The sequence below is a fragment of the Microtus ochrogaster genome, chromosome 5 (genome assembly GCF_000317375.1).
Source record: "Microtus ochrogaster isolate Prairie Vole_2 chromosome 5, MicOch1.0, whole genome shotgun sequence".
NCBI lineage: Eukaryota > Metazoa > Chordata > Mammalia > Rodentia > Cricetidae > Microtus > Microtus ochrogaster.
In genome coordinates, this window is record NC_022012.1 from 21,277,168 (window position 1) to 21,300,799 (window position 23,632).

Sequence of the window (23,632 nt, forward strand, 5' to 3'; positions counted from 1 at the left end):
TGATACCGATGTGGCTTTTCTTATTGTGGTGGAGCCTTTGCAGAGTATGTGCCTAGCCAGATGCTAAGAATACAGGATCAACTAACACAAAGAAATAAGTGGTTTCATTTTATGATTTTTTTTAAGTTTTTATAAATGAGCAAGTTTTAACAAATAACCAAATTGCAGTTGTGTTAGTATAAGTCTGTAACGTCTATGAACAACAACTTCAACATCAATAGTCAAAAACAAACAAACAAAAAACCAGCCTCTTTCAGGTTCCTTCGGTCACATTCACATCTTACGGGTCAGTGAGCTTCTTCAGGCCACGTCTGTCCAGGCCAGGCTTCTGCTTTCCAGGCTCATGTGTTGCCTTGTCAGACTAGTTCCCATGGCACTGTGAAAGAATGCCTAGGGCATTAAAGAGAAAAGGAGGAGCAACATAGCTGCCCTATTGCTGTGACAGCCACTGGAAGGTCAGTGTATTACTCTCCCACCCCACCCCTTCAGAGCTGCAGCTCTCCTGCTCTACCAAGAGAGGGGCAGGGGTAGAGGAGGGATGAGATTATCCAGGATGCAGAGCAAGAGAAACCGGGCTGTGCTGGACAGGCACAGAATTACCACCCTACTGTTCCTGCCAGTATCTTAGCATATAGCCTTTCACATAAGAAAAAAAAAAACAAAAAACGGTGTGCTTCAAGTATTCAGTGAAAAAAGGAAGGGGTGGGGGACTGTAGAAGCATAAAAAAAAAATATTAACATCACAAAGTGGCTAGCTCCTCCATAAAAACCTCTCTGGGTGCAAGGTAGGATTAGGAACTCCTTTAGACGCCCCTGGCTTCAAACCACTTTACATCCTGATCTAGCATGGTAAAGTGTTTGAGACGAAGGACGTCTGTTCCTGAAGAATAAAGGCTTTTGAATGGTGTTTTTAATGTTCCATAAAATGAGTAGTGTCTCCGGTAGATAAAAGATTTAAAATAAAAATTAGAAAACTGCTTTTGGTCGGGTATTTCACTTTGCTCCCCATCTGGCTCTGTACCTTGGCTGTACTTTCTGACTGGCTTCAAAGAGCTGGGCTGGACACAAGGGCTTGTCCTGGGGGAGACAGCCTGCAGCGTTGGCCACTTTCATCACAACAAAAAGAACAGTAGAATCTTTTTAAATATTACTGGAGTTGACAGGTTCAGTTTCAAATTGCCTTTGGCCTTGGATGCACTTATCAACTAAACAAATAATTAAAATGAATTTTAAGAACAACTACACCGCCTTTGTCTTATGATCTCTCCAGAAAAGATTGAGCTCTGTCACCCCAAAGACTGGGATGCCACTGGTCACCAGCCTTCCTAGGCTTCCCACCTAAGACCAGCGCACTGCACAGCCCAGCTGCACAGCCCAGAATACCACCAGTGAACATCTGAATCCTGGAAGAGAGCTGAGGCCAGGGCTGTGCAGGCTGTCAGGGACGTTCCATCCTACACGAGTTAGTGACCATGAACAGTGAACTAACCCCAGGAACCATCCAGCTTTGTCTGCATCGTACCTCTCTGGGAATAGGAAATCTCAGGAAGAGGCTGTTCAAAACTAGCCCAGGAGTTCCCAGGGTTTCTTTATACAGAAAGATACAAACATGACTAGATTGAAAGTCTTTAATGGTTTCCTAAGCAACAGTGGTTTTCTTAAGAAAAATGCTAAAACGTTTTATGAACAAAGAGAATTCCTTAAAAGACTTTATTACTGGTAGTTTCCAGTTGAACACTAGTAGCCCAAGCCTTCTAATCTTAAATTGAACTCTTAAAAAAATACGTTTTGAAATACTGTGTGGCAATATATTTACAGTTTATATAGAAATGTTCAATAATCAAAATACATCTTTAGCAAAAATTTAGAATGTTAAAATTTTATAAAATAAGCAAGATCAATAGAAAAGCAGACTTCAGTACCATTTCAGACTTAGCTTAAGACAGGTTCTCCTAAATCATGGCAGCTCTTGGGAACAAGAGTTCTCTGGATAAGAGCTCTCTTTCCAGCAAGCAATTTTACCTTTCTGATTTGGGTTTTTATAAAATGCAGATCCAAATAGATTCTCCAGGATGGACATGAAAATACTGGCCAATCAACAGAGGCAACACGGTGGGTCAGGGTCCAGAGAGCAAGGCACTGACTGCCTGAAACCTTCCTGGGACACCATCACAGGCGAGCTCACACAGCTGCTGCTGCAGCCCGGCCCCTCATCTTCTCACAGCCAGTGTCGTCCTGGCTATTAAACAACCCGGGGTCAAGAAACAGTCCAAGTTTTCCTGCACAAGAGAACTGATAACAGAAAAGCTTTGAAGATCATCCTAATCCCTCTAAGGGAAAAGGTTAGCAACAATCTAAGTTACTATGCCATCTTCAGGAGGATTTCTTTATTCATGCGGCTTGTTAAAGAGCAAGGGAGGAGTTGACTTTGGCCAAAACAACAGCTTCTGCATGGCGCTCTGTAGGTGCCCTGGGCTCACAGCACCCTTGACCAGTCTCCAGTAGAGGTATTTGCAATGCTCTCCCAGCCATCGGGTCTCAGATGACAAAGGACGATTTGTGTCTGAAGTCACCCTGGAAAGACAGCACAAAGAACCAACAGTTCAGGGGCTTCGGTGAGTGGTGTAGGAGACACTGATCAAATCAAATGTAGGCTAACCATGCCGCCCAAAGAGGAAACCAGGGCAGCACTAGCAGAGGAAAGTAAGTAAACCACATTAGCACTGTGAACCCACAAGGAAGGAGTTACCATGACGGCCAAGGAGCTCGGGGGTGCACTATAACTCCCAGGTACCTTGCAAATCGCTGGGTCTCCTGGCATGGGTTTTCTGCTCTCTTACCTCTTCATTTGTCCGAATGTAGTTAACTCCATCATGCTTCCCTGGGCTCTTATAACTGTGAACAGAAGAGGACCATTCAGTGGTGTGCCAATTTGTTAATGCAAGCCTGAACTTCACCTTCAGACAAGGCAGGCATACCTTTCTCCGTCTTGTTTATTGTTGATGAAACAGCCACGTCTGTATGCACAGCAGATGCCCATCGTGATCAGAGCAAGAACAATAAGGACAACCAGGACTCCCCCAATAATCCCAGCAATGTTCAAATCATCTACAGAAAAGGTTTATGGGCAGAGATGGTGTGATCATTCAAAAGACCTGGACTTTCTTAGGTCACCTTTCCAACACCTACTGCCACCCTACCCCATTTACCCCTCTGTCCATTCATGCCTACTTTATCCAAAAGAGGAAAGTGACTCTTAACATCTCTCTGGCTTAGAAGATAAAGGCTACTGTAATCCCCAATCGTGAAACATGCTCACTCAAAGCCACTGAGAAGTTTGCCAGTGTAGAAAAGGCATTAAGATATTACTCATGGAGAAATGGCTATATTTCTGTAGAATTAAGAGCCAGGAGCCCTAAGGCAAGTAACCTTAATTTACATGGCCTGCCTTTGCTGTAGATTACCTGGGGTTACTTGGGGAAAAGAAAGCTTCAAATCTTAGACATAAAAGTGCAAACCTGCCCTTTCCCTTCACTGGCCGCCTATCCTCGGCCCTCTTAGAATCCCTGCATCCTCCGGGCAGAGGCTCCAGTGGTTTATTTCTTTATGTAAACAAAGATGCACGAAGAATGCAGGAAACCTTCCTACAACAGCAAATGCTCCCTGGGCCCTGTGTGTAACAGTCCTCCACTGTCCTAGGGGTGGCCACAACAACTCAGCCTATCCACATCCTCCCGTGAGCCCACTCCCAAGAGATGACATCACAGAACAGGGAAAAGCATGGTGCTTTTCCTGAAAACCTAGCTACTATGACAGGCTAAATTCTTAGAAGCCTGTCAGGTTCCCCATACAACTGGGTTTTGACACCTCAATCATTTTCCAAAGAGTTTATTGTACCCTGTGAAAGTTCCATGACTGTGTCGCCAACACCCAAAGCTGCCCGGAAGTTTGTCTGAGGATCTACTTATTTCCATCCTGTGCTTTTTCATACACACAATCCTCAGGCTCCACTGGATCTGATGAGTCCCTTGTCAGCGCCAGAGGAAAACTGACGCATGGCAGAATGATTATTAGCTAACCTGACATCTAGCATTCATCTCCAATGTCCTATTCAATCCCCAGACTCCAGTGTGATCTCAAATGACTCACAGACTTCCATGTCCTGCCCCTCACACCTGGATGAGCCTGCGTCATTGGAAGCAATGCAGTAGTACTGCCCAGAGTCGTCCTTGTGGACAGCACTGAAAACCTGTTTCAGAAATGACAAGTATTACTTCACTCAACACGACAAACAGAGAGACACCAAGGCTGGCAAAGGCCTGACGAGACCACACAGTAGTCAGCTCATCTGTTGTGGCCTTCCTCTGGCTTCCCTGGCACGTGACCCTCACCTCAGAGCCCGCAACAAGGAAGTCTCTCCAGGATACAGAGAAGCCAGCTTCACTCTCACTGTGAAGTCAAAGCAATCCTAATAACTCTCCTTAGACAGTACCAAATATCCTGTCCCGATTCACCTGATCACTGCGTGCAGCTGGGTGTGTGAGCCAAGACAACCCCCTGCTGAGAAGTGCCTCAAGGCCAGCATGACCTCTGCTGCTTGACCAAGCCTTTGTTTTCTTTCTTTTTGTCTCCCAAGTGGCCTTCCACTACAAGCAGGTTATTCTGAAGTAAATTCCAGGTATGTGTTATCCCTAAGAATCTATCTCTACATCAATGGTTCTCAGCCTTCCTAATGCTTTGACCTTTTAATCCCATTGCTCCTGTTGTGGTGACCCCAACCATAAAACTGTTTTCATTGCTACTCTATAACTGTAATTTTGTTACATTTATAAATGTTCATGTAAATATCTGTGTTTTCCAGTGGTCTTAGGCGACCCCGGTGAAAGGGTCGTTCAACCCCCAAGTTGAGAAACACTACTGTGTATGATAAGGACTAAAGAATTATAATCACAATAACAATTTTGTTAATAATTGCTTAATATCAAGCATCTGCCAATAATCCTATTTCCCTCACATGCTGATTTACCTGTTCGACTGATCAAACTAGGATTCTAATACTGCCCACACATTTGTTTACTTGCCCTTTCGACTTTTCTAGCTGTACAGGTTTCCTTAAAGCATCCAAGGCTGCAACAAACGCATCTGCGTCCTCGCTTTCGAGGAGCTCTTACCAGAGTGCCCGTCTCAGAGTTCACACGGAACGAGGAGTTGTGGAACCTGGGGTTGGCTCTGGAGTCTGTAGGCAGTGGCACATCGTTGCGGTACCAGCTGTAGTGAGGCCGGGGATAGCCCTCGCTCTCCTGGCACTGCAGTGTCGCCATCTTGCCCACGGGCACAGCCTTCGGTACTCTGCAGACAGGGGTCACAGGCTTCACTGCAGGTAAAAATACAGGTCGGTGTTTAAATTTCAGTGGAAGCCCTTTAAAACAAAACCCAGGGTAATAAACCAGCTCCAAAGACCACAGCCCATCTGCAGGCTGCCTGGTACAGGAGCTCATTCCACCCCGTGTGTCCAATCCCAGTTTCCAGTCCTTCCACCTTCAGGAGTAAACTGAAAAGGAGATTATGCAAAGGCAGGGCCCTAGGCTGGTAAGGAACACAGCAGGTGCTCAGCCTCTGTCTCCAACTTCCCACCCTTCCCACCACCTCCTGACAGCCTCACTAGCTCCCCTCTCCAAACTGCAGATAGCCCAGGGATGCAGCTCTGGAAAAAGGAAATCAAAAAATGAGCTGCTCTCTTATTCTAGAGCTAAGGACTCGTAAGGTGCTTCACCCTGACCAGTTCCCACCTTGCACAATTAACTCAATGGTAATCTCATCGACGGCTTTTCGGTCATGTACAGCAACGACCTCACAGCGATAGATGGCTGAGTCCGACCGTGTCACATTCCAGATCCTCAGTGAAGATTTTCCAAACACATCTGTACGACCTGCCAGGTCCCCTGTGAAAAAGAAGACACGAGTTGCTAAGCACTGGAAGATATTGTGGGGCTGGACTTGATGGCAGAGCAAAAAGACTGCAGCCTGCTTTCTGTCCTGTCCCCAGATGAAAGAAGTGATGTGTGTGAGCATTGGACCACCAACTTCTTCCCATATGCAATCTGAGCATCAAAAATAATAACTGGTATTTAAGATAAAGCCAGGAACCTTGTTTTTTCTTTATTATCTCCAAGAGAGAATTCCCACTAAAAGGAGAACCAAATAAACATTAAAAATCAAAATCCACAAAGGATGTTGTGGCTATCCACATGCAAAAGAAGAAAGCTAAACATAGGCTGCCCTCCCTAGTCAAAAAACACCTACAGAAGAATTTAGTAAGATGCCAGGTGGTGGGGCACTTGGGAGACAAAGACAGGTGGATCTCTGTGAGTTTAAGGCCAGCCTGGTCTCCACAGCAAGTTTCAGGACAGCTAGGGCTACACAGAGAAACCTTGTCTTGAGGGAAAAAAAATGTTAAATGAGAGCTGGGCTTAATGGCACATCTGTTTTCGACTCTAAACTTACAGGAACTTGAACCAGAGGCTAGCCTGGGCAACACAGCAAGCTCCAGGCCAGCAAAGTGTTATCCCAAAAACCAAAACAGTATTAAGGGAGAAAAAGGAATATTTTTTTAGATTTATTTACTTTCTTGTATGAATTTTTTGCCTGCACGTATGTCTGCACACCAGGTGTGTGCCTGGTGTTCACAGAAATCAGAATCAAATGCCCTGGAGCCTAAGTTACAAATGGTTGCCAGCCACTATGTGGGTGCTAGGAATCAAACCTAGGTCCTTTGCAAAAGCCAGAACTCTCAACCACTGAGCCATCTCTCCAGAAGGCATAATATTCATGACCCCGAGTTATATAATAGCTTCTTAAATATGAGAGCAAAGACATAAGCACCAAAAAATGGAGTTATATTAGATTTCTTCAAGTTAAAAACCATTTGTGCTTTAAAGGACATAAGCAGGTGAACAGACGATCTACAGAATGGGAGAAAGTCTCCACGTCACGTCAGACTAGTCCCTGGAATACAGAAATTTCCAGTGCAATAACAATATACAAGTTTTGCAAGTGAACCTAACAGTTGATTAAATGTTTTGCCAAGAAAATATATAGCTGCCCAATAAGCACATGAAGGTGCAGCTTCACAGAGACATCTTCATACATCCACTAAGACAATTAAGGTCAAAGGTCAGGTGATCACAAGTGTTGGTAAGACTCCAGGGGTAGGGTGGGGGTTGACATTGCTAGTGAAAATGTAAAACGGTGAAGCCAGGGTTGGGTAGATGGCTAGGTGGCTAAGAACATTCATATTACTTTTGCAGAGGATCCAGGTTTGGTTCGCAGCAACCACATGGTGGCTCACAACCATCCACACACAACTCCAGTTCCAAGGGAGCCAATGCCCTCTTCTGTCCTCTGTGCACCCAGCACACAGATCTTGTACACAGATATGCTTGCAGACAAAATACTTAGACACCAAAAATAAAATCTTTAAAGAAAAAAAGACACCACTTTGGAAAGCAGTCTGACAGTTTCTTCAAAAACTCATCATGCAGCTACCGTATGGTCTGTATATACGTATGTCTGTACACCAGGTGTACATGAGTGCAGAATACTGACAGCCAACATGTGAAAGTAGCCAACTACACACCCATCCGCTAATGAATGGACAAAATAACATAGTAACCACACAGTGAACACTGACTCAGCCACCAAAGGGAACAAAGTTCTGATCCACGTTATAGGTGGATGAGTTCTGAAAGTACTATGCTAAGTGAAAGAAGCCAAGAACAAAAGGATAATGTCCCCTTTATATGAAGTCTCCAAAAGGGATGCAGAGAGACAGAGTAGACAGAGGGCTGCTAAGGGGTGAGGGAAGGGTCCTGACTGTTCGCGGGCATGGCTTTCTTTCTTGGCTACAGAAAGTTTCTGGGATTGGACAGGGTGGTGGTTCCATACCTATGTGCCTATGACAACTTCAAGGAGGACAGATCTAACTTGTGCTTTGGACACAGTCCACCAAAGCATAAGACGAGTCCTGCCTCCAACCCTGGTTCTTTGTGGTAGATGTTCATTGTAGTAGCCATTGCTATGACTAAGAGTCCATAAAAAGAAAGCTGCTATTGTTTGTGATGCAAGGGATGCTTAGGACCTTGTACATGCTGATCAGTGGTCCATCACTCTGCCCACCCACACCCCTTGCTCTAGGGAAATGGGAAGTTTTCTTTCCTTCTTTCAGATTTACTTTGTTATTGTATGTATATGTGTGTGGGTATGTGCAGGTAGGAGGGCAGTGTCTTCCGAGTACAGAAGAGGATGTCGGATACCCGGAAGCTGAAGCTAAGGCCGCCTTGAGTGGTGCTAGGAACTAAGCTCAGGTCCTCTGCAACAGTACATACTCAAAACAACTCAATCGTCTCTCCAGCCCCCAGAATACATAGGGTTTTTATGTTTTTAATAAGACTGGAGTTTTTTAGACTTACTTATATTTTATGTATGGATGTTTTGTCTACATCACACATGCACGGCCTGTGGAGGCCAGAAGAAGGCATCAGATTCCCTGGAGTTGTGAACCTTCAAAGGGTACTATTACTGGGATACACATTCTGCCCTTGGATGTTGTTGGATTTTAGCCTTTTTTTCCCCCTCTTCAGTCCTAGAGATTGAATTCAGGGTTTATGAATGCTGGGCACACACTACACCACTGAGCTACAGTTGTAGTCAACAAACTATTTCTAGGAGCATCTAAATCCTGATAACACTTAGAACTCAAATCACAGAGACTATGATTTCCCTAAAATTGAACAGACCCACACTGCACTGGACCTCCTATTTATTTCTTCCCTCAGTGTGAGAAGGAAAATGGCATCCTACTATGTGTCGCCTCTGTATAAAGCCCATCAGAGGTGCAAGAAGCCTGTTTCCCGGACTTCTCTAACTGCCTTAACAGGTCTTTTCCAGTCCTTTGAGGCAGGAGGGTGGCCAGGCCCCACCCTACAGAAAAAAAGCCCAACATCAGTACACAGAATCCCACCAATCCCTGAGCTTGTCCCAAGATCAGACAGTTCACAAAATCCCTCCAATCCCAGGCCACCCTGGAAAGCTCCACCCACCAAGAAACCCTACATAATGCCCAGTTCTCTGCTACTTCTCTTCAGAGCAAAGGTAGTTAACAATCCCGCTGTGCTTTTCCCAGCAAATCTCTTATGTGAAGTTTGTTGTGCGGTGTGACTTTATGGCATTCCCTGGCTCCTCATTGCCAGAATCCCCTTCCCCTCAGAGCTGTAACACTTAAGCTCCCCATTGCCCCACCGCCACCTCCTTCAGCACTTCCACGTCTGTAGCTCAGCTCAGCCCCTGTGAGCAACCCCATCCACCAGACCTAACATACTATGGTCCTGTTCTCGGTCTTGTTATCTCCAATCTCTTTTCACCTGAGTCTTCAAAGCGTTTGAGCACGTGGCTTCTCCTAGCACCTTTGATGAGTATTATCTACTGCCCTGGTTTGTCTGACAGCCAGAACACCTCATGTCTTCCTCTTTTCTCTCTCTGGCTGCAGCTCTTCTCATCGGCAACGGTCTTCCTGGCTTCTGTGTGTCCATATGAAGCATCCTTTCCCGCCACCACATCTCCCACCATTGTCTCGTTACCCAGCACTCTGCAGCCTACTGTCCAGACGCCTGGCCCTCATTCTCCTCCTCCTCCTCGACATCCCATGGCAGTTTATGTTCGTCCCGCCAGCCAATGGAGGGAGACCCCGGCCCTCCACACGGGACAGTGCAGCTCTGTGATGACCCTTTTGTCACTTGCTCACACTTTATCTGCCATGGGCCATAACAACAAGGCTAAGGAAGCTGTTCGCTGTGACTTCTCAGACAGGTAGACAGGTAGGTTGTGCAGAGATTAGATGCCTTTACTAATGAGCTGCTACTGTTCAATCTGCATCTTAAAGGTACAGAGAGGCTCAAAATATCAATGCTAAAGTTGAAATTTTCACAAGAAAATCAGAACAGTCCTAAATGCGGGTGCAGGTTAGCAGTCTTGGGCAAATCTCTGCTGTGAATAAATTCCAAAGGCTGTGGACAAGAGAGAAGCAAGTAGCACAGAGGACGGTGGGTTCGTACCTTGAATCTTGTTGTTGAAATACACATATGAGGTTTGACCACCTTGGATTTTCTTCCATTCAATCCTAGGGTCATTTGTCTGTGATTCCGTAATGATACAAGACAGTTCCACACCTAATGAGCAGTGGGAGAAAAAGTATAAGCTTAATTTTCCCAAGATTCTGAGATGATTTTTTTTTGCAGTAAAAATTAGTGAGGATTACACTATAGGGAATACACCTTCCTTTAAAGACGCTGAATCTATGATATGCGATTTCTTTGTTGTACGGGCACAGTGATAGGCAGGAAACAGATGGCACCAAATATAAACCGCGGAGTACACACTAATCTACTCATACACAATAGCCATCCTGAGCATTCTTCACCATAACATGTAGGGGAGTAGGGGCTGGAGGGGTGGTCCAGTGGTTAAGAGCACTTACTGCTCTTGCAGAGAGCAGTTCAATGTCCAGCACACAGCTACCTGTAACTCCAGCTCCTAGAGATCCAAGGCCCCCTTCTGGCCTCTGCAGCCTTCCCCCAACATGTGCACAGACAGACACACAGTCACAAATAAAATAAATATCTTTTTAAATGATAATAGGTTGGGTATGGTAGTGGACACTTTTAATCCTAGCACTTGGAAGGCAGAGGCAGGCAGGTAAGTCTCTGTGAGTTCCAGGCCAGCCAGAGCTAAACAGTGAAATCCTGTCTAAAACAAACAAATGTATAAATAAATTAATTAATTAAATTAAATAATCATAATAGAGGAACAGGTGTTGGGTTGGCTGCAGAACTACACAATGTCCACCAGGGGGCCCATTCCGCTCTTTTTATTTGTACTTACTTTCAAATTCATGTACCACTGGGTTTCGGTTGCTGGACTTGAGATCTACTGCCTCTATCAAGCAGCCTGAAGGGGAAAGCAAAAGTAAAATTAGATACTCTACAGTCCCAACACAGCAAGGAACATTGGGTGGAGGTCACAACTTTTCCTTCCATGTAGATGTGGATATCTGCCACAATGCACAGGGGATGGAAAATACATCCTAACCAGTCTCTTAGAGACAACCATAAGTGATGCTTTCCTTTCAGTATGCTCTCTGGAGGAACCAAGAGAAAGAGAAAGAGAAGTCTCTTTAAACTGGCTTTCCTTCTCCATCCCAGACAAAGCCCTTAGAATGCTAAAGCCTTTCCAAGCACTTCTTTATCGATGCTTTGCCATCTCTCATAGACTGTGGGCCTCTACCATTCCTTCCCTGCCTTTCCTTTTCCTCTAAGTGTCAAGTCCTATAAAGGCAATCTTGATGGCACAGCACGGTTTAAAAAAAAAAAAAAAAAACATGACCTGAAGCCTCCCCTTCAGGATGGCCACATCCCTCTTTGGCCCAGTGATCAGCCAACTCAGAGTCTGCCTTACTGTATGTTCATCTAGCCCAGTGCATCTAGTACATGGAGAAGTTCACACCAGACTTCAGTGACGTGAGAGAGGTAACAGTACAGTGGTTTCCATGCAGCTGAGTTTGTAGATTTGATGGAATGAAGATATGCTGCCTCCATGGTCTCAATATTTTCCAACCAATCTCGCGGAGATAATAAACCACCTATATGCTGTCCTTCAGCTGCTAGCCTCTAAGAAAAGTTGTCACTCCCCAAGAGTGTTTTGACATAGAATGTTTACTGATGGTTCAGGCTTAAAGACAGTGCTATGAGCTGGTAAGAGTTTAGACTGCAGAATTACAAGTCTTGGACCTATACAATGATTCTGATATGTGTTCGCTTTCCTTATTTACTGGGAATTCACTCCCATTTTAGCAAAAGTCTGGAAGGGTTGAATAAAAGATGGTGGAAAGTAGAATCAGAATATACCTGAGCTGCTGTTACTTCTATGGAAGACTGCAGAACCAAGATACCTGAAGATAACCTGGTTTGGGGTAACCACGAGCTGCCCTTTCTTAGGGTCAGCAGAAAATACTGCAAGTATAACACTATTTCTCCTCCGATCTCATAGCTCCCAGTGGCTCATGAGTCGGGAGTAATGTGATGCACTGCCAAGCCCACCCAAGTTCCTTCTAATGGAAGTCACCACTAATGGTTCTTTTAATATGGTTGCTCTGATTTAGACAACAAACTAAAATTGGCTTTGAGGGATTGAGACTTCCTAAAGATGACCACAGAGTCTCCTGAAGTGACTCTAAGAGCCTGCGCGACCAAATCAGTCCCTTTTATAATGAATATGAGTTAAAGTATAGAAGTGAGGTAGATCGCTGAGAGTCACAAGAAGCTAGAGAAAGGCAGAGTATAATGAGACGGAGAGATTTCAGTGTAGTGTATATGACTCTAGAGAGCTAACTTGCATCCTCGATGCTTTCAAGACAAGCACCTGATTGGCCAAATTCCCTCTCTAGCCTACATTTTATTTTTAAATGGCACTTAGTATCTTAGGTTGGGTTTACCATTTCTATAATAAAACCCTATGACCAAAGCAACTTGGGAAAGGAAGGGTTTATTTCATCTTACAAATCCTTTCACATGTCGTCATTGAGGGAAGTCAAGACAGGAACTGAAGCAGAAGCCATGGAGGGATGCTGTTTACTGGCTTCTTCCTCATGGCTTGCTCGCCTGTTCTTCTTATATGCCTCAGGACCACCTGCACAGGGTCCCACAGTGGGCTGGGCCCTCCCATAGCAATCACTAATCAAGAAAATTCTCCCACAGACTTGCTACTATGGCCTGATATAAGCCTCTCTATGGTTAATGGTATAGAGGCCTCAGAGGCACTCAGATCAACACAGGCCACTGCCATTGTTCTTAGCTGTCCACTAATTAGATGTAAGACATTTGATAAAGACACCACTAGCTCTGGATGCAGGATATAGAGAAAGCAACTCAAACTATCAACTCAAACTCACCAGGAAACTAGCTTAAACTGTACCAGAAGGTGCCAAGCAGGGTGCTAAGGAGAAAAGACACCAACAGTTTGACTAAGTTGCTGGGCACTGTGTGCTACAATACTGACCTCTTGTAAGATATGGCCACTGGTATGATAATGGCATGACTGTTATGGGAGGAACCTGCTCCACGGGAGGTGTTTTGTGCCTAATACTATACACCTAGTCAAAGGCTTATGACTTGGAAATCCCACAGCTGTTCTTTTGCTAAATGACCATGTTGTCAAACTACTTTCTATAGATTTTTGTTCATGGCCATAGATTTCTACTGCTCTCAACCTTGGACAGAGAAGCTTCTTCTTGCAGTGGACAGTTGTTAATGCACAGACTTTGTACTTGGTCCAAGTGCCAAGTACAAAGAATTATGAATGCTCAGCTATGCATCCATCATCTGTATTAACGTCACACTACCCAAAGCTCAGGGAACTTCACAAACTGGGGTGGGAAGACCGTAAACACCAGCGGCTGGAGAAGAGAGATGTAAAGTGCTCACCGTTGGATACAACATGGCTTTGCATTCACGGAGTCACAGCAGCTGTGGTTACTGGCACAAGACCTGTACAAGATCAAGCCAGTCAACATTCCAATCTGAACGGGGAAGGGCCCAAGGCCCCATTCTTAGTAAAGGAAGTGTTGGCAGTTGATGGCACCTGAGAGAAAAAGAGTCAAACTTCCTTTGGGGATACAGCTGCTCATGTCCCAAGGGATGACTACACCCTCGTGTGGATATGGAGAGCACTAATTTGACTCACGGTTATTAATAACAACAATAACAAAAGATGACATGAAGCTGCAAGAGAACTAGTGTAGGGGGGAACAGGGTGTGGTGTTGGAAGGTGGTCGTGACATATGGATGTAATCAAAATACGTTGTATAAATGTGTGACATTTTCAAAAAATAAAAAATTACCTTAAAACAATTAAATAAAAAGAAAGCAATGAAGCACCAGGCCTGTGATTCAGCACCAGGAGGTGTAAGGCTGGAGGATCAAGGACTTGAGGTCAGACTATAATACATGGAAAATTCGGGACCAATTGGGGCTACAGAATGAGACCTTGTCTCAAAAAAGAGGAGTGAAGGAGGGATGATAAATGTCTGGAAACCCCCTATCTACAATTTATCTATTTATTCCCCAAAAGCTACAATGGTCCAGAGGCAAGGATATCCTAGATGCACCAGACACAGGGAACTGGTAACACAATGAGAGCAAGCCAGAGAAAAGTTGGCATCCTTAAGTCTGAGCAGAGCAAAAGCAGCTGAGCAGGTCAGCTTCTCGTGTTCATATCCTCTGGTTAAGAAGCTAACTCCAAAAAACACCAGCATTCCATCCTTCTGGACATTATACCCACAAGCAGAATTTGTCTTTTTCCTGAAAAAAGTCAGGGGAAGGTATGTCACATGAAAATCTGCCAGCCATGGAGTCTAAAATTCCGCATATGAGGAGCCTGTCAGCAGTGTGCAGAGCAGACAGACCAGAAATAAGACCTAAACTTACAGACAGCAGCATTTTGACAGGCACCAACTAGGATGGTTTGCTTCTTGTAGATAAGGTGACTATTGTGTTAAAGGAAATTACCATCCTGCTGCAGACTGGAACTTACTGTAAAGAAATGAACGAGCAGACACTGGTCCCCTCCCCCCGTACTTTGACAGGCGATGGAGCAGGGCAAGGACACACACAGTGCTGCTGGGATTCTAATGAGCTGCACATCTGTGCAGCACTGGGGCTAGCTAACAACACGTTCTCAATACTGACTCCACCTCCTGGTATCCTTGAGTTTAAAGGTACGGCACGTACTTCCAGGCAGGGGAACAGAGCCTAGAGACATTAGTGACAACAAGGACAGTCAAGACTACAGGCCAGGAGTTTTGGACTTGTCATTCCTACTTCCTGATTTATTTCATATATTTTCTTGTAGAAAACATACTGCTAAAATCCACTCGGAAATAGACAGCAACAGATACATGTAAACAGAGATTTTATACTAAAAGGAAAACATAAATCAGACCTTGAAGTCTAAATTGATAGACCATTGTTTTACTGAGACCTTTTTTTAGATGAGTTTGCAGGGAAGTGCCCTTAAAAACGCTTTGGGGTGATGTGCAATTGGCACCGTCATCTTCAACCCAACACCTCTTCCTCCTGCTGAAGACATGGAACTAAGTTAAGGGGGAGCGCAGGGAGCCCACAAGATACCGCTGATAAGGGAAGGGAGGAAATGCGGGTGCGCTGACGTTCACAACGCCCTTCCTCGTTGCCAGAGCACCTCAAGCTGCGTGTTCTTGGCTTCCCCTTCCCTTTCCTCATCTGGAACAATCGTAGAGCTGTGGAAAACAACTGCAGTTTCCTCCCTCGGTGCTGGAAGACTTAAGAGATTCTGCTAGGGTCTGGGGATAGAATGGGGGGCAAGACACACGGTGACCCTTCTTTACTCGTTTAAAGTTCTGATCAAGTCTAAGCAAGACTCAGAAAGACAGCACGCTTTCTCTCTTATGCAGCTACACAAACGCATGTGTGCAAGCGTGTGCACACACACACGACATTGGAAGAAGTCTAAAGAGGGGAGAAGAGGAAACAGGGTAAAAGGAAAAAGAAAATAGTGTGTATTTTCTCATATATATGAGAGGAGGAAATGTCAGAAGCAGGAGGGCTATTGGGGATGGAAAGGGATGAGGTGAGGGAAAGCAGGAGGAGGGGCAAATATGAGCAAGGTACAATGACATTGTACGTATGAAAATATCATGGCGACACCCACTATGCTAACTAAAATAGTTGATTTTACAAAGCGATTTTAAAAGAACCATTGCCCAACTGCCCCTGGTTCCTTGGAATGTACACAGCTTGAGGTTTCACGGAGCATGCCTGGAGCCACTACACACAGTGCTACCTGGAAAGCCTTGAGCAGTCACGCAGCTGCGCTCAGAAACAGCCTGCTGCCAGGCACGGCGATGCCCACGCTTCCTCTTACCATCCCAGAGAGTTGCTGGCTATAAAATACTTCTAGGACCTCAAGCAAAGCCACCCAACAATGTAAAATATGACAAAAGCCGACTTAAAGCGAAGTGGGAGATACTGAGCTTCAGCCCACACACAGCGCAGCAGAGGGCGGCTGACTCTGGCTGGGTGTCCCGGGAGCTGCAGCGAAGGTCCAGACTCAACAGCCCAAGTTAACACTGCTCAAAATCCAATGAAACTATGCATCTCTTTTTGTCTACTTTTTCTTATTTTTCTTTTTTGAAGTTAAAGTCATATAAACAGTAGACCAGATCGACTGACTCACAAGTAAAATGCTACAATAACAAGAGACAAAAGGGTTCTATCTTTAACAGTGGCTATTATTTACCTACAGGGCCAGCTAAAGAGAAAAATCAATAATCTTGGCTTTTCATGTAAATTCCATTAACTGGGATTTATATTCAGTACTATAAACCAAGATAAAAAATTTTCTTTTAAAAATATTTCCATCTACAGTATGTTGTTGGCTAAAAACTAGTTTATGTGTGACTAGCTCACGAAGGATTTATATTTAGCCTTCTGACATTCTGTTCACTTTGTCTCCTGCTCAAAAGAAACTTTCCCCTAACCAGGACTCAAGCACACAGCGCTGTGGGACTGCAGGCCCACTGGGGCTCAAGTCTAAATATAAAGCAGTCGCACAGGCTCTGCTGTCAACATTAACTACATGTTTACTGATCAAAACAGAACGCTTGCTTATACTTGCTCAGCAAAATCCACCTTATATAAAAGGTTTCTTGTTGTTCTCATTTTTTTAGGTTTTTTTTTTTAAGTAAAAAGCATCCTTTCAACAATTTCACAGCTTATTCTTCAACTTTCAAGGAATTTAAGGACAAGAATTGAGGGAGAAAGGACACAAAACACTACTGTCCAGAACTATTCGCCTACATACAGCAGACTATAAATCATTCAAAACAGGTGCTGGCCACAGCACAGCTGGATGAATCCCTGCCCGTGCTCGCCCACTGTGATCAAGGCCAAGCTAAATGTCAGTAGAATCAAACGGACCCTGCGAGATAAAGTATAAGCCTGGCTGGTGCTGCACATGGGAGCACAGGCCAGGACAAAAATGGGTTTTAGGTCAGCTTGGGCTATAGAGCAAGGCCCTGTCTTAAAAATAATAAAAATAAATAAATTTTAAAAGGCCAAGCCAAACATGATGGGATTAAAAAGTAAATCATAAATCTGGCTTGGATATTTAATTTTATGTGTCGACTTGGAGGGTGTTTTTGTATAGCATTACTATGTAAACTGTGGAACTCTGGGTTCTGTGGTATCATTAGATCTTATCCTAAAATCGGCTACAGATCTAAATAGAATTAAAAAGTGTCCTCCCGATAGGAAAGGGAGTTCTTCAGCAAAATGTCTTTGGACTTGGTGGCACCACTGTCTCTCCAGAGTCACCAGGCTGCAGGGCCACATCATAAATTCTGAATATGTCAGCTTTCATATTCTCACAAGACAATCCCTTAGCATCCCTCTTCTCCTGAGATATGTTCTCTGGAGAATGCTGCCGTACCAATGCTCTGGCTATGGTACTTCTTTAAAAAGAACACTGTATGAGATTCCACAGTACTTATGCTCAGAAGAATTCTTCAATGGAAACTCAGAGTGCCCAGTCTGAGCAGTGCCTTCTGACACCTCCATGTTAAGTTAGTAGGAAACCTTCAGATGAGGTGCTGCTTCTATTTGATTCCACTGTCTCCCATCTCAAGTCACCAAAGATTTGTTTTTTGAAGAAGATTTTTATTTTTAATTATGTGCGTATGTTAGGGTGGAGGGACCACAGAATGGAGAGGGGTGGACGTGTACAGGATACATTCAGAGTCTAAAAGATGCCACTAGAGTTACAGGTGACCTGTAAGTCACCTGATGTGGATGTTGAATGCCAAACTCAGGTCCTCTGTAAGAGGAGGATGCATTCTTGATTGCTGAGCCATCTCTCCAGCCCCACCATCAAATATTGGTTGACTGGTTGATTGACTGGCTGATTGATTTCTTCCTTCCTTCCTTTCTTTCTTTTAAAGAGACAGGGTTTCTCTGTGTACCCCTGGAACTCGTTCTGTAGACCAGGCTAGCCTCAAACTCACAGAGATCCACCTGCCTCTCTGCCTCTACCTCTTGAGTGTTGGGATTAAAGGTGTACACCACCACTGCTCAGCTTCAAAGATTTTTTTTAAGAAAAACATGATTAATATTAAAATAGTAAAACTCTGTCTAGCAATGCCCGTGATGGACTTAGCATGTCAGAAGTAACTGTGCTGGAAGAAGTAGCCCACTCCTCTCCTTTCTCTAACGTGCAGCTCTACGCATTATAAGAAAATCTGGGATGTGTAGAGGGAGAAGTGAGCAGTGTATGCACAGAAGCTGTGGGAAAAGACCGATAGAACAGGGGATAGCCGGGCTACAGTCTTCAGTTCCAAACTGCCATGCAACATGATGGCCTTCGCACTCCATCTGCACCCAGGCTCTTCCAGGAAGAACGAAGGAGAGAGGAAGAGCAAAGAAGATCCAGGACAGGAGCAGGAATGGAGAGAAAGGCAGAGTGGACAGAGGAGGAAGGGAAAGAGTGACCTAGGATAACAGCATCACATCTTTTTCTAAGCCTGGTCTAACTGGTTAATGATTTATTTTTTCTTAATCATTCAAAAAGTATACAACCAAGAGAGCTAGGCGGCACCCCTGTTTTGCTTACCATGAGTTTAGCTCTGCGCTGAAATAGCAATGGAATCGTAAAACACTTGGTAGAGAGACTTGGCTGGTCACTGTGTTCGTACAAACCCAGCACTGTCACCTTTCTAAAAGCAACCTAATCAGACCTAGCAAGTACTGTTCTTGGCTCGAGAGCTTAGACACATACAATTCTCTGATCTTTTCCCATGAGACTCATCTTGGAGGTGCTGAGGCATGACAAGCAGTTATGACTAAATACACAACATGTGTCAAGGCCCATTCTTATCCTGTAAAACACCTCATCTGCAAATACATCAGCCCTAACATTTGCCCTGAGTGGAGACCTTGGCACAAAGCCACTCTCTGTGTGAGCCCAATCCTGTAAACACTGTTTGCATCTCATTACAAGTGCTGGTATCAGAATTCCAAGACAAAAATATGCGCTCTGTGTGCTACAAAGAATAATTCAAAGTTAATATTTCCATTTTAACTGCACACATTCCACAATGGTCTTCCATCTTGTTTACACTCTCCAGGCCCTCTCTGTCTCGGTAGCCTCAGGAGCTGTATGGAAACAGCCTTCGTGTTGCAGTCAAAGGCAGTGGAGAACCATGGTCCTACTTTAGAATTTGAATGGAATAGCCATTTCATGATCCCAGAATGAACATGGTAAGATAATTCAACTAGCCATAGACTACTGTAAAGAGGGATGAGAGTTTATTCCATTGTCATAGCAACGAGAAACATTCAAGCTGCAGGACTTTCAGCTTTCTTTTAACATAACATGTTAAAAGAAAAATAAACATGGTATAAAGTTAACCAGTGTAACTGAAATGTTAAAGGATGGGGAAAATTAAGAGTGATCTTTATTAGAAGGGAAGAAAGGGAGGGAGGGAGAGAGGAAGGAAGGAAGGAAGGAAGGAAGGAAGGAAGGAAGGAAGGAAGAAAGGAAAGAAGGAAGGAAGGAAGGAAGAAGGAAAGAAAGAAGGAAAGAAAGAAAGAAAAAAAGAAGTTAGTTAGTTTAGCTTCAGGTCAGTTCCACCAACACAGAACAAGAATATATACAACCAAGTCTATTACTGGAAAATTTTTTCTAACTCAGGACCACTGACTCATATTCTTACAGATAAAGCAATTTGCTTTTATTTTTCTTTCCTCAATGAATAAGAAAAATATTCAAACCAGCTAGTCACACTCTTCATTTGTATATTATCTGTGGCTGCCTTCACTCCTAAGCAACAGTGATGAGGAAGTGTGAGACTTCTCCCAGGTGATAAGACTAAGATGCTCAACAACTGAGCTGTAAATGAAAGCCACAGCACGACACCACTGGACACCAACAAGAATGGCCAAAGCTAAAAAGACTGACCACAACTGTTGACACAGACATCAAACATTTGATTTTGCCAGTGAAAATATAAAGCAATTTGGAGAACTGTCCTGCAAAACTGCAATATATTCCTATCTTTCCAGCCATATTACTCTTACATACAAAACAGAAGGAAATTATATTCAGAGCAAAGTGTGTGTGTGTATCACTAAGAACCTAAAATGATGCAAATGCTCGTCAATCTAAAGAGCAAACAATTGCCACTGTTTCACGCAATCCTGCTATGTACCGAGAAGAAAGTGTGAACTCAGAGGCACACAGATGAAGCTCAGAATAACTGTGGTAGGTGAAAAAAGTCTGGTCAAGAGCACATCAGGTTTAGTCAGCTATATAAGATTGCAGAAAACAAGGGCTGGAGAGAAGGCTCAGTGGTTAAGAGCACACAGTGTTCTTACTGAGGACTAGAGATCAATACCCAGCGCCCACACGGGTGGCTCACAGACTCCTATCCAACACATACCTATTTTTAAGACAACTCTAGCTCCAGGAACTCTGGTGGCCTTTTCTGGCTTCTGTAAGCACTGTACTCATGGACACAAATCCACACACAGACACTGACACATATATACACATAATTTAAAAACTGTAATGAAATAAAATCCTTTTAAAAACTATGGAAATCCAAACCAGTATACATACAATAAGTATTTGTGTAGTGCCAAAGCAGAACGGGGCGCAGTGAGGAAGGGGTGGGATTACCGGGCAGCACTGGGATTACAAGGGACTCTCGTGGGCGATGCATATGTCCCCGAGGAGAAAACTGCAGGTGGTGCAGTACCCATAGGGACAGCTAACCGGGGGTATGTCCACTGGGAAACATCAGAAGACAGGGGCTATTGTCACTATTTTTAATGAGGTTGCAAGGCCTTTCATATATGCTGTTTATTAAATTAGATACTTAAAATACAGTTTATCAGACAGCAACTATACCAAACTCCAAACCCAAAAGATAGCACTGATTGTAAACCAATTAAAACAGTCACTGGAAGACAAGTACGGAAGAAACATAACCATGTCCTCCTGGGAAAGAATTAAGGACTAGAAATGTCTTTGTCCCCTTTACATCCTTTCTGTATCCCCCAGGTCGGCCTCCTATCCAACACATACCTATTTTTAAGTCAACTACAGAAGATACCAACGAAAGGTCAAACGCTTTCCTTTTTATCATGCTTCTGGGCAATCCTAAGGAAAAGAAATGGGTGAATAAAATCAGTTTCTAAAAATTAGGCGGAGATGTAGCATTAACCTAGCATACATGAGGCCTGAGTTTGATCTGCAGCACAAAAGAAAGTAATGGAGGGAAGGGGAGGAGAAGAATGGGAAAACAGCTTCTGTGAGAAAGCAATCCATCTCCTGGCAACAGTCTCATCACAGGAGAACAATTTCAAATGAGCTGTATAAATCAGCATGGATACACAGGCCTCAAAGCCCAGCACTGTAGAAGCTGAGGCAGGAAAGACACTACAATTCTGAAGTCAACCTGGGCTACATAGTGAGATCCTGGCCAACCAGGGCAACATAGGAGGACCATGTCTCAGCAAAGCAAAAAAAAAAAAAAAAAAAATCCAAAAACAACTACCACAAATGCCCCACCCCCAAAAAAGCTTCATGATCAGCCTCAGAATAGAAACTCGCTTCAAATCAGACAGTCTAAGCTACTATATTTATGTGTGTACATCAATTACATATTCGCATATAGAATTCCCTGGAGTGCTTGTTCTGTGCAAACCACAACAATTCTAAACAACTTTTGTTCTCCTCCTCCCCACCCCAAGTCAGGGTTTCTCTCTGTAGCTTTGGAGACTGTCCTGGAACTTACTCTGTTGTCTAGGCTGGCCTCGAACTCATGGAGATCCACCTGCCTCTGCCTCCCAAGTGCTGGGATTAAAGTGTGTGCCACCACCCAGCTTCCTAAACAACTTTTATATTCCCCTCAACTATCGTAAGAGATGGGTGCTGTGATCATCCAATTTTCTGACAAGGAAACTGGTCATGTAGCCACTGAGTGCAGCAGGCGAAGGAGAGAAACCTAACAGGGCCTCCAGTCACGTGCAGGCAGAACACACGGTCTACAAAGTTACAACAATCCGCCTGCACACAGTACAAGGTGTTAACAGACATCTTCAACAGGTGTTAACAGACATCTTCAACATGAGAAAGGAAGGTCGGAGGATGAAAACCCTGTCTCCTGGGAGGACCACAGCAACAGATTGGTACTAAAGAAAACTTAATATGCTGCCTTCTGTGTAACGGGCAGGAGCTGGAGTGGCCCAGAGCTGCTGAATAAACCACTTACAAGGTCATTAGCAAAGCACTCCAGCCAAGGGCACTTGAAAGAGAGCACTCTGTCTGGTCACCTCTAAGCCATCAGAGCTAGTACAGGAATTAGCATATAATAGGGGCTCATAATTGTTTTGCTGTTGAATCTTGAGAAGTAAATGTTCCACTAACAGCAACTGACACTGTGGTTCTGAAACTGTACTGCCTGGGCTGGTAAGAGTCCCGCAATTTACCATACTGTATGGGTGTTATTGTTTCTTATTTGTGAAATACTGAAAGCAGGGCCTAGCTCATGAAGTAATTGATATAATTAAGTGTCACATATAAACGACTTATAAAAATTGCTGGTACGTAGCAAGTACTCAATAAAAACTGAAATAAAAAGTCAGCAGAGTAATATGATCAGTCTTCTTCTTGAGCCAGTGAGAGGTGCTGCTGAAGCGGACAGAAAATCTTACCCAAAGAACACTGTATCCCAACAGAAGCACGAGGAAGCTCGCTTATTTTCTAGTTTACTCAGGATGCTGCCAGGTTCCACAGAAAAAGGAACAGTTTATCCAAACTGGGACAAACCTAAATTCCTGTCCTCTTGAGTCACACCCCAATGTTCTCAACATTTAGTATAAAGTTATTTCATCATTTTCTGGGGAAATGGTAAACAAACAAAAAAAAAATCAGCAAGTGGATGAAGAGATGGCTCAGTGACTGAGAGAACAACATTCTCTCACAGAGGATCAGAGTTCAATTCCCAGCACCCACATAACCAGGTTCCATGGGATTTCCACCTCCTCTGACCTCTGCAGATATTATGCTCATGCCCATGTATACAACCCCCCATCATACACACACACACAGACACACACACACACATATACATACATACACACACACGCACACACACACACACGCACACAGAAACATACACAGACACACACATACATACACACACACACATGCACACACACACACACGCACACAGAAACATACACAGACACACACATACATACACACACACACATGCACACACACACACACGCACACAGAAACATACACACACACACTCTCTCCAATATTTTAAGACTTTTAGAACCTCAGCAAACCACTGAACACCGATTTGCGCTATAGAGGGAGGGTCAGAGAAATACTCCCACACAAGTCAGACTGTTGAGATCATTCATGGGTGACACAAAGGTAGCTGGGCCACCACAAAGTCCCTGGGCAACTTCTAGCTCTT

At 44.1% G+C, this 23,632-nt stretch overlaps 1 protein-coding gene across 1 annotated transcript; it reads right to left on the reverse strand.

Moving 5' to 3' along the window:
* Nucleotides 1–1,610: 1,610 nt before the first annotated feature.
* Jam3 (junctional adhesion molecule 3) lies at nt 1,611–21,321 on the reverse strand. Its single transcript, XM_026779426.1, has 9 exons — nt 21,226–21,321; nt 10,936–11,001; nt 10,110–10,223; nt 5,790–5,942; nt 5,172–5,374; nt 4,150–4,249; nt 2,979–3,108; nt 2,841–2,895; nt 1,611–2,574 (listed from the first exon to the last, which is right to left on the reverse strand). Exons 1-9 carry the CDS (start codon nt 21,284–21,286, stop codon nt 2,539–2,541), a joined length of 918 nt encoding a protein of 305 aa, XP_026635227.1. The 5' UTR covers nt 21,287–21,321; the 3' UTR covers nt 1,611–2,538.
* Between the last annotated feature and the right edge of the window lie 2,311 nt (nt 21,322–23,632).